Genomic DNA, 12,108 nt, shown 5'->3' with positions numbered 1-12,108 from the left:
TACATTTTAATTCTTGAATTCTTGAACTGGACCTTTTGTTTTTTTCCTCAAGAAAGAGGGATTAACAGCGTTGACAGTAAACTGAGTTTTCATAATCCCTAATGCCGTAGGCCTGTGTGCTCTTTACTAATAAAAGGTGTCAATACAAACAAACACACCACAATGGGAGGTTTTCTAGAAGCTGTCTACAGACGTCTGTATGACAAACGTGTAATAAAGGCGTTTCCTATTGAGAAACCGACAAACTATGTATGATAAACTTTATTTTAAACATCACAGATTTGATTTATCACAGTAGATTCCTGTGTGACCTTTTTTTCACAAAGGATTTATTCCCGCTGACTTAATGCGGCATACAATTTCATGTGATGGCGACGACACACACAAACATGAAGTGTTCAGTAAAAAAACAGTCGACATAAGATACAACTGTGAGCTCTCTTTTTACTGTGTAATGTATATTTAATGAATACTTGAAAACACAACAAATCCCAGCTATTTTCAAAAGACTAAATGCTGTTTTTTGTCATCCGGTCCGAGATTAGCGTCCTAAACTATGTGGAACGTTTATTTTTGGGAAAGTCATGTCAGGTAAGACTAACAAGGCATTTGAGAAATTTGATGACGACTGCGTAACTCTGTCAGTACGGCTTAGGCACGAACCCCAACATGTCTTCCACCAGCGCAGAAAAACATCACAGTGCCTAAACAACAAGCTCTTCCTCTCTCAAGTATCCTTCTGTGAGGGTTGAGAACTATGGAGAGGAAGATTAGCAAAGTTACTTTACTTATGAAGGGACAACTGGAGTGCACCGACACCCCCAGAGTCTGGTGCGTCCAGGATGGATAATCTGTGGACGACCCAATCCCAACATTCCCAGCAATCCCCGGGAGCACCATCTGCCAGACAAAGCTCCTTCTATGGAACTCGCATTTGCGAACCCTAATCTTTTCCAAACAGCCTCCATATCTTGCTCACATGTAGTTTTTCCCCTTTTCGGTTCCCTCCATCGCTCTTCTCTCATTGCCGTTTTCCTTCCTCCTCCTCGCCTTCCTCGTCCTCCACTGCCCCGCCCTCTCGTGGACACCCCTGTTGGCTTGTAGCCACACACACGCACACAGACACACATGCCTGCCGATGTTTTGAAACTCTGCCAGAAACGAGGTGGAGGGGCGGTGGTTGTAAGCCGGCGATTTGATTGGACGGCGCCAGAGCGAAAACAAACCACAGTCAGCTGGCCTCCTCAGCCAGCGAGCACGTGAACGACTGTTGTGCGCTTCATACTTGGGCAGTAAAGAAAGAAAAAAAAGAAAGAAAAAGGAAGTGAACGGGTGGGAGAGAAGAGGGGGAGATAAAAACGCAAGGAAAAGAGGGAGAAAAAAGAAGTTAAACAACAAAGATGAAGAAGGGAAAGCGGGAGGAATGCGTTGGAGGGGGTCACAGCCGTGTGAACGAAATGTGGAGCAGCTGAGATGCAACAAATTGGCGCCTGTATACCGTCAGCTATTCTTGGTTACTGAGACATTAGTGAGCATAACAACCACTCAGTGTGGTCTGGACCGCTCAGTTATGTCAACAGAGCGCCCCCATATGCCATGTTTAGTCCAGGAACTCTATTTTAAAAGACGCTTTGTTTACGAGACAGACACCGCTGTGCTTCACAGCCCTCTCGGCCTTTACCGCACACGGTACACATGCATGTTCTCGGCCGGCATCTCAACCTGCCAGGCTAAAGAGCGCTACATTTTGCAGGAAACGGCCTGGTCACGACATAAGGAAGCGGAAACATCAACACGAGCAAATTCATGTTGCATCTAAAATTACCGGAAAAAGGTACTCGTAATAAATCCGGTGTGGATCTTTAAATTAATCTGCTGTCAAATCGGCATGCATCTAGGTTGTCCAGACGTTTGATCCAATGAGTTTGAACAGCTCATCAAAACGCTGATTTCTAAACCTAAAGAAAAGGGGCTAAGCCTCCAAACACGTTATCCTCCATCGAGGTGATCAAGAGGCAGAAATATGGTATTCTGGTTGCATCTTTACTTTGATCAGCAAGACACAGGAACATGGCTTGTGTCTCCAGGAGTTGCAACATGTATTTATCGTTGCAACAGCGCGGCTTGTTATATACTTTAACCACGGCACTCCACGCAAGGGAGTGGCACTCATCTCGTTGGTTAACGGTTAATGATTGGTTAACTGAGGTCGGCTGACAAACAGAAGAAAAAACTAAGTTAGCATCCTTCATGCTTGCACATACTTGAGTGATGACAGTGCGTTGTATTGGAGGCGCGTTGTTGAGCTCGGCGGCCAACACGTGAGAGCCCACATCGTATCAGTGCATCGGTTTTAGGATGCTCGTTCTTGGCGGCATGGCCTTACCGTGATGGATTTCACAAATCAACTAGGCGTTAAGGTTCAACGGTCCATTTGAACGACAGAAAACGGTCAGCTAAAACTTATGGGGTTCTTTAACTACAGCAACGGCTTACAAACAAGCATATAAAAAAAAAACACTTAAGGTGGACAAAATGTGGCTGGAAGCTGTGCAATGTCCCCCAAATAGGGTTGAGCGCTTTAACGTCAAATGTGTTAACTGCGCAATCCCGTTGAGTGAGGTCAAATAATGGCCAATTAAAACCCCATTTGTGCCCAACCACTGAGGAGGAAGTAGCAGGTTCTAGCTCCTGAATGGGTTTTAAATCCTGTTGTCAAAGGGAATGTGATAAATGCCTCCCTTTCTATCCATTAAATTTATATGGCCCAAAGTCCTCAAATGGACATCAAAGCTAGGACACACACACACACACACACACACACACACACACACACACACACACACACACACACACACACACACACACACACACACACACACACACACACACACACACATTAGCCTACATGAAACACATTCACAACACACAGGAAACAGGGAATGCACTCTAATTACTGGGCACATGTTGTGCATTAAAACCCTGGAAGTACAACTTCATATAATCCAACTCTGCTGGTTGTGTGGAAACACACACACGCACACACACACACACACACACTAAAATCCTCTTCAGAGGATAACGACCTACAGATGGGAGATGCTCTCAGAAAAGGAAAACACTGCTGCATTCACCCTCACACGGCTACTTCCAGGAGTGATGAAACGCAATCATTTGGCCCTCAATGGCCAACAGCTGCTAAATCATGCTGAGGACTTTCTGCATCTATAATGTCCATTGTGTCCACACAAAGAGAGGGCAGAGCGCGTTGATGAGAAAGGCAGGAGTCGACAGAGGAAATACCCAGAGAGAGAGACAGAGAGAGAGAGAGAGAGAGAGAGAGAGAGAGAGAGAGAGAGAGAGAGAGAGAGAGAGAGAGAGAGAAGGGGAAAAGAGAACCCAGGAGGTATAAACTCAAGTTACAGGAATTCCTCTGGCCTTGTATCAGCTTCAGAGTTGGGTTAGGTTTCCTTACAAACATTCTCAGCTCCTGAGCTCTAGAGAGGGGGAGTAAAGCTGGCGATCACAAAGCCAGCCAAGCCTTAGTGGGGTTTTTTGTGTGTGTTTTTTGTTTTAAGCGATTGTCTTCCCGCCTGCAGATTCAGAACCCGAAAGAGCTGTGAAAAAAAAAGTAGAATGGGGTTTGGAAACGTGCGACAAACTACAAAATTTTAAAAAATCCCCGGACCTCCCACCGCAAAAACTGAGCATCCAGCAGTCGTCAACGCCGGAGCAAAACGGTCCCCGAAGGAGATACGCGAGCATTGGCAGGCTGTCAAACTGATTAGTTCAACTTTGCCTCATTCTTATGAACACAATGCATTGTGGGCGCTCATTGCCCAGCAACCACGCTCTGTCCGCTCTCAGCCTGCTTCAGACCACACCCAGACAACCTGACTTTATAAAAGACTGTGTGCGACACTGTGTGTGTGCGTGTGCGTGCGTGTGTGTGTGTGTGGCGGAGAAGCCACGCAAGAGCACAGCCATGCGCGTAGTCATGGCGACAGCAAATTTCATCTGAAGGCGCAGATGGATTACGCGGGATTATCATGTCATTAGCAGTCTACGCAGATTGAGCTGCGTATGTATTCGTATGTGGGAGGGCTGACATCACAGCAAGCAGAGGGCACTCCTTTGATGTAATCCAATTTTCCATTTCAACAACAACACACACACACACACACACAACGTGGAACCCTCTCTGACTGCCAGTGTTTCAGAGTAACAACTGACATTTATGCTGTTCAAGTAGGCCGCCATATTCAGTCATGTGTGCAAAAAGCCTGTGTATTTGCATCAGCAGGGAGCAGACTCACTTGGGAGAGATACAGATATATCTATCTATTTATAGATAGATATAGATCTATATATCTATATCTATATATACCATAAAGATAAAGAGTGTACATAAACGAGGGGTTAACTCAAAATTAGAGTTGGGAGAAAACTTAAGGCAAAGCAAATAAATGTGATATTCACTCTATAAGACATATTATCTCTCTCCATGCAGTTTATGAAGTTAAACAGGAAGTTAGAGATTTTGCCTGTTCCTTCATTTCAAAGTATCCCCATCCTTGTTTATCCCAATGCCAAAAATCATTGAAAGCGTTGTGAATATCCTCCTTTGACTCAGTGACCAAACATCGGCAGTTAAAATAATCTTCTTATAACTCCAAATCGGGGATCTAAAGATGGAGAGCTGTACATTGATAGCAAAGACCCAAAAAAAACATTAATTCAGTTCTTTAAGTAAAATATTACTGACAACGCTGGGGCCGACACAAGGCACAACTGTATCATTTAGGGGTCAACAGTCAGATATCATTAGCTTCAAAGCCGTCGGACACGGCCAACGGGTAATTTGTCACCATTACCAGAAGCTGCAGCACAGAGCCATTACCGGTGTCAGTTATTCTGTCAGATGTCATTTTACACCGTCGGGATTGATTTACAGTGGGTCATTAAAAAGGCCCTTTTTCACTGCAGTTTTTCACTTGGCAGGGAATGCACAGGTGTAGCCAATAACATTAATTGCAGTTCCGTCATACATTGAACAAAAAGATGCATAACTGACGTTATTAATTACACCCGTGTCCAAACCGCGACCATAGCCCTCAGACTGTGCGTGTTTGTGGGCCTACAAAGTCCTCGTAAAGGGCGGTTTGGTCATTTAATTGACTTTTTACGGTTTTATTCCTGTAGCCCTTTTAGGCCCAGGGGACTGAACACCTCCACAATAACAACACCTTGTTTAGCAGTAACCATCGTCACTCCCAATCACCGGGGAGGAGGAGGAATTCCTCGAAAGACTTGCATAACATAGCAAGAGCGAGAGCTAGCGAGAGACACACCTCTAATAGTGGGACGAGGGCCCCGACGCACCACAGCGACCTCGAAGAAGCAGCCCAGACAAAAAGCTAAATTAGGCCTGAGCGATTAATTGCGTTTGCGATAATGTTGCGATATGATAAAACGGGATTTTCTAACCGCAACGTGCACGATTATAGCGTCATCACGTGACGCAAGCTAAAGAGTGGAGAGAAGCAGGCAGTTTTGCCTGAGCCTTAGCCGAAGTTATATTGAGAGCACAGCGCAGCTTCACAGCCTGAAGGATACGATACCGACGATAAAGAGGACAACGCCAAGAAAAGAGATCCATTGGAAAATGGGTATGTGTATTTACTGAACTTTGCAATCGCATATTTACGTAGTAACGGGAACTATAAGTCAGCTAGAGCTGCTGCTAACATGGAGCTAGTGATAGCAAGCTAACACGGCGTAGATGGCTTCAGGGTGTCTATAAGCCTCATAAAATATTATCACTATCCCTGTTAACTTTCTTGAAGTGAACTTAGTACGCCTAGTTGTGTTAGATCTTGGTTATATGTTTGAGATACTTACTATCGTGTTCACATAAGCGCTAGCTAACCGGAATTAGCGCATGAGCTAAGAACACTTAGACAGCTTCAGGGTCTCTATGAGACTGAACAGTGCGTTAGCTTCTGCTAACGTAACAGTTAGCCTGTGCTTGTAGCCTGTGCCCTGACCATCGATGGCTCTCTGTTAGCTTAGCAATGTTAGCACGTAGCATTTGTTTCGTGTTGGTGTGTAATTGTTACTCTCTTTCAGTGAATTTATACTAACTATTAGTGATGCATTATACAGAGAGGATTCACCGCTGCCACGGTCCAGAGGACAACATACAGCATCGCTGCAGCCGGCTCCAGTCCGTCTCTGCAGATCACCAGCAGGCCGCACGCAGGCCGCAAAGCCAGCCACAGCTTAGCATTCCCAACATATAATAATAAATTTGGTTTCAGACATTTATTTACATGTGTGTACCATTTTATTCATATATATTCCACTGCTTTTGTGAACCTAAGACCTTTTGGTAAAACAATGTCTAGCACCAAAACAGTTCGACCACATGAGTAAAGGTATGTTTTCACAAGAGATATGAAGAAGTTCCAAAATAGTATATATATATTTTTAGCTTTAGGGCCATAATATCACTTTACACGTGTGCAAAATAGAGAAAGATGTGTCGATTAGTAATCAGGAAGCTAAATATATACAAATATTAAAATCATTCATTATGTTTTGTTGGGATAAAGAGAGGATAAAATAAAAAATAAAAAATGTATATTAAATCGCAATAGCAATATTGGGAGGAGGGGGGGGAGAATCACAATTAGATTATTTTCCCAAATCGTTCAGCCCTAACCTAAATACACATTGAAAAGGCTTTCAGCTGACGGCTGCTGATACGCATGTTTGTTCTGGGCTTGCGTGAGAGGAAACGACTGGTCCAGAGACCGAAAACAACATGGAACCAGTGGCTTTTGCGCAACTGGAAATCAGATTTAAAAATAGGTAGACATGCCCTGCAACAGTCGAAGAGAAAAACATGCTTTTGATGTATGTTACAAACTGCTTCCTGCCGCAAAAGGCCTCAGTTGTTGTCTCCAGAAACCAGATACCATAATCCATATAACTAGAGGACAGAAATATCTGGTTGGAGCTTTGCTTGTAATGTAAAACGTAGCATCGAAAATGTAGCATTATCAGTGGTGTGTAGTACTAGTTAGCACGTGTGTTGTACCGATTAGGCAGGATGTACAGATCGGGCAGCGAGTGGTGTGTGTCCTTGTGGTTCCTGTGTGGAGTAAATTAGCGGAAGCACGATACGTAAATGTGACATCTGCATTTTTGGTTGGATCTGAGACGTTGGCGTCCGTGCCCGAACAACGCAGAGAGTTTGAGAAAATTGTGTTAATCGAAGTGGAGTGAAAAGCCTGCCTTTATAGAGTGGGAGGAAAGGCAATATTGTTTGAATAGGTGAATAACGATGCTTATTTTTCCTCTCCTGAAGTCACAATGTTGCCCTCTGTTGTTCATGAGAGAAGTTAACCCCCCCGCGCCCTTGGCTTCGTCCTCACCCATGAGCAGCTGAAGTGGGTGCGATTGACGGATCAGCGGTTTCAGAGAGTCAAGAGAAAAAGGTCTGACACAGGAGCATACGGGCTCTAACACAACGAAGATTGAAGTAAATCTGCAGCAAACCAGGGGGTTTAACAGAACATAATAAATGTTTCACTTGACACAGAGTCATCAAAAATGAAAAACACAAGTCGGGTCTTTAAAAAAACAAAAAACGACTGCGTATACAAGGAACCATTTTTATTATATGATGGATGTGGAGCCGGGTGACTGACAATGCCTCTTGCTTGCTCAGTGCTCATAGGTAAAGAAAGACTGGCCTTCTCCTGTGTCGCTCCCTCCCCCAGTGAGTGAGTGAGTGAGTGAGTGAGTGAGGCATTACTGGGGAATGAAGCCCTTACTGGAAAACTGTGCTCACCTATTTACTGGCAATGGGGGAAGGCAGGGGCAGAAAGTTAATTGGAAATGTGAACTGGGCTCTTGTGACCGGGCCTTTAAATGTTTTGAAAACAGTTTACGGATATCGCAGCGTTCGTATTCAGCTCATTCTAACGAACGCTAAATGACTCAGCGCCCGACTTCACTCGCTTTGCTTGTGAGATGGCTTTAACTCTGGCAAGAGTACGACATGATTTGATTAATTGAATTCTTAGTATGCGCGTTAACATACCGCGTCATCTTGGCTTACTCGACCACACTTTTTTGATCCAACAATGCTCTCTGAAATGCCCCTTTCCGGCAGGAGGGAGAACTTCCTTATGCTCCTCAACAGAAACCAGAAGTGGTACAAACTGATATCTCCCAAGCCCCCCTACCAATACTATTTGTTATTCTTCCTGGCCAGATGAGTAAACTCAAGAAAAATCCGGTTTCCTGTTTTAGGGGCCTTTGTAGTTTACTACGGCAAGATCACATGGTTCCCTTTGGGCCCCGAGTTCCAACTTGTCTTTCCCATTATCAGAGAGAACCTCGATCTCCATAATATGTCCACGGATAGGACTTCCAACAGTCATAGAAACATGTGTGCAGTTACTACGGGGGCCTCTCTCTGCCCTGAATGGTGTGGTACAGATTAACCAGACTCTGCATGTGTCTATGCTTATAAGTGTGTGTGTGTGTGTGTGTGTGTGTGTGTGTGTGTGTGTGTGTGTGTGTGTGTGTACACACACACACACACACACACAGGGTCTCTGTGTGTGTAAATCCAGCTCAGCACACGTGCCTGTTCGTCTCCGGGGAACTAGGTGAAGAGCCACTCAGCTCCCTTTGAACCTACGGCCATATGGCCCCTAGTATGGTTCTATACTACACACATAGCTCTAATACACTATAGGAGTGTGCGTGCATGTGTGTAATAAATCTAATAACCCTGTAAATGATAAGAAAAGAAATACTGAGCATTTCTGGCGACACTTAAGTAGGTCCCCATCCCTTTCTACAAAAGATACTTACACGGCCCGTCTACTGGATTTCCAGGAGCCGTGCGTTTGATTCCCGCTCCACTCACCTCATTGTCATGGTGTTGGCAGAAGCTCATTTGGTCCTGGAACAGGGACAGCAGGGCGAAGTTGTTCTGGAGGGACTGGGCGAGGGACACCGACACCCCCGGCTGGCCCGGGTTGCTGTTGACCCGGCCCAGGTGGAGGTTCTCCCCCAGGCGCTCGATGAAGTGGTCCTTGGTCAGCCGCACCCTCTGGTGGGCTCGCACACAGTTGTCACACAGGTACTCCTGGCAGTCCAGGCAGTGGGAGGTGGCCGGGTTCTCCTCGTCGCAGGAGCTGCACTGGGGCTCTCCCAGGTGGCTGGGAAGCAGGAGGCCCCCGTGAGGGTGATGGAAGCCAGAAGAGCCTCCGCCTAAGCCCCCCCGGTGGTGGTGGTGGTGCTGCTGCTGCTGCTGCTGCTGCTGCTGTTGCTGCTGCTGCTGTTGCTGCTGCTGCTGTTGCTGCTGCTGCTGCTGCTGCTGCTGCTGGTGGTGGTTGTGGTGGTTGTTGTGATGGTGGTGGCCATTCTTGTTCTGAATCTGCTCCTCGGTGCTCACCACCACGTCCAGCAGGTTGCTGAAGAGGAAGTTGGAGGAAGGCAGGGAGTCCACTCCGGCCTCAGAGATGCACACCTTCTGGTCGCAGGTGGGGCACCGCAGCTTCAGCGGGTCCCCGGGGCTGCGCTGGCCCTCGAGGCACTGCCTGCAGAAGGCGTGGAGGCAGGGCAGGACGTGGAGCCTCCTGGTGGTCTGGCTGGAGGAGGAGGAGGTGTGCGAGGAAGACGACGAGGTAGAGGAGCTAGAGGAAATGGGAGCAGAGGAGCCGCACAGCTCCTTGCAGAGCGGGCAGGTCTGCACGTCCGAGTCCGGGAAGGAAGCCATCTGCAGCGAAACACAGGCCTACAGCTTACAGCAGCGATGGAGTTGAGGTATATATTAGGGGACTCATTGGCCCCTTGAGTTGTGTAGAAAGTAAAGTTGTAATTGAGGTAGATTCATGAGGTATTAAAGTCAGTTAAACAGTGAAAACTGTGTATGATACAACTCTGACCAGACGAGGTAGGCAGTTCTTTAAAAAAAAAGGTTATTTCTGAGGTCACTAACAAAAAAAGACTCATGCAGTTGAGATATCGATTCAGTTGCTGTAAGGCGTGGGTGAAGCATCCGCGTCACTCTTTTAGAATAAGACCAGCGAGATCACAGTAAGTAAAGGGGGCGAGAGGAAGAAAAAAGTGTCCGATGCTGCTTCGTTCAGACTCGTAAAATAAACCCGAAACTGGAGCGATCCTGGATCGAAGTGCTCGGGGCTCCGTCTCTCCTCCCCCACCGACTCGGCAACATGACTTCAAAACAGCCCCCAGAGAATTCACTATTTGTATTTTTTTTTAAATTTTAAGCTTCGTTTTCCTTCTCACTCTCTCTCTCTCTCCTTAATTCAGGCCGGTGTGGTCGCTGCGGCTCCGCTCTCTAGTCCACCATCGGGGTCAATTCAGGCGGCGTCGGTCGCAGCCAACGGTCGGTTGGTGATCGCAGCGCGAGCCTCGGACCGCGAGACCGTAAATTATTCATCAAAGCGATCTCATCGTGGGTCTCGGGTCGTCACAAACAAACACGGGGGACAGGGAGGAAGGCGAGGGAGGGGAGGCTGAGGGTGTCTCCGGGCAAGACGTCTATCGGGATCCTCCGCGGGTGAATTCACCGGTCCGACCTTGTGAAGAGGCCGCGTCACAGCGCTCCTTCCCCCCCGTCCAGTTGGTCCGTTGGTCCCCCTCTCTCTGTCTCTCTGCGTGGAGGAATGCGCAGGGGTTTTTTTCCCCCCCTCTGGCAGCGCGGAAAACGGGGAGAGAGAAAACCCCGGTCCAAACGACCGACTGGACCCGAATCGCGTGCCCCCCTTTTTTTTTTTACGTCGTTGTCGTCGTCGTCGCTGTTCACTCCCGGGGCGAATCAACGGTAACGTAAACATAAGGCGTGCGCTCTCGCGGGGTGCGTGTTGCTCTCGTGCTGCCGCTCCTCCAGCCGCTCTTATCTGACTGAGAGAAAAAAATGGACCCACTTCCGCCCAAGGGAGGATAGAGGGAGAGAGAGAGAGGGGGGGAAAGGGGGGGAGAGGGGGAGGGTCACGTGCCCGTGCAAGCTCACTGGCGTCAGTGGCAGTTTAGCTCTCAGCTTAAAACAGATATAACTGCTTTAAAATAGGAAACGTTAACTATTAGGCCTCAGGGTGTTAAACTTTCTGACGCACTGAGGACATATTTACAGAAACAAACCGTGTAAATACAGTTGTTACTTTGATTATTATGTTATAAAACATTCAATTTCATTTATTTTGTATGACCCAAAATCACAAATTTGCCTCTGAGGGCTTTACACTGTGTGCACATACGATATCTTCAAAAAAGTAGTTTAACGTGGAGAAAAAAAGGAATAAACATTCGGGAGAGCAACACAGGAGGACCCTCTACCCGGATGGACAAGAGTACTATATGTGAGATAAATGCAATTGTTATACTAGATTCAATATGAAGGATGATGATTTATGTGTGATTTATTTGTTGTCTAGTTTAAGATAATGTGTTACTTGTATGAACTTAAAATTAAATGATTGAAAGAAAAAAAGACAGAACGAACAACGTAAGATCTATTATCACTTATAAATGTCAGAAACATACTATACAAGCGGGAATATGCAGTGCAATAACATTGATGGAGATGTAAACGTACCACAACACGATAAGATACATGAATAAAGCAGCACAAATGAGATGCAGATCGTTCAACATTTCAAAACTTTGTCGAACAGATGAGTAAACCGTGGATGCAAATTAAGTAGTAATAAATATATGTGATTCCATGCGCCCACAAAATGCATCCCAGTGGTTTGTGAAGCCCACAGTGGGCTAAAGCTAGAGTCCTAAGATATGGAGGTTATATTGATCTCATGGATTTCCTCTCTCTCTGCTCCCTCCTTCTGAAACAAACAGGTGGGAGCAGGAAAAACAAGAGAGGACCGTAAAACTGGGAGAACTCGCCTCAAAACCTCATAAAAAAGAAGTCAGCAGCAGAAGTCATGTAGAAGTAAGATAAGATCAAATAAGATAATCCTTTGTTGCAGCAGCATAGTGGAAACAAGAGACCGATAGAGAAAGACAAGATCAAAACAAGTCAAATACAATCATATTCACACA

At 46.2% G+C, this 12,108-nt stretch overlaps 1 protein-coding gene across 1 annotated transcript in view; it reads right to left on the bottom strand.

The window, feature by feature from the left end:
• trim71 (tripartite motif containing 71, E3 ubiquitin protein ligase) overlaps window positions 1-10,941 on the bottom strand; it is a 33,920-nt gene extending 22,979 nt beyond the window's left edge. The window contains exon 1 of the mRNA XM_068575639.1: window positions 8,948-10,941. Within this exon, the coding sequence (XP_068431740.1) occupies window positions 8,948-9,802 (855 nt within the window). The 5' untranslated portion in view covers window positions 9,803-10,941. The remainder of the gene's footprint in view (window positions 1-8,947) is intronic.
• Window positions 10,942-12,108: the final 1,167 nt, after the last annotated feature.

The sequence above is a fragment of the Clinocottus analis genome, unplaced genomic scaffold (assembly GCF_023055335.1).
Source record: "Clinocottus analis isolate CAN_PGR_092001 unplaced genomic scaffold, fCliAna1.0.p SCAF_14, whole genome shotgun sequence".
Lineage (NCBI taxonomy): Eukaryota > Metazoa > Chordata > Actinopteri > Perciformes > Cottidae > Clinocottus > Clinocottus analis.
This window is presented reverse-complemented; position numbering and strand designations above follow the sequence as displayed.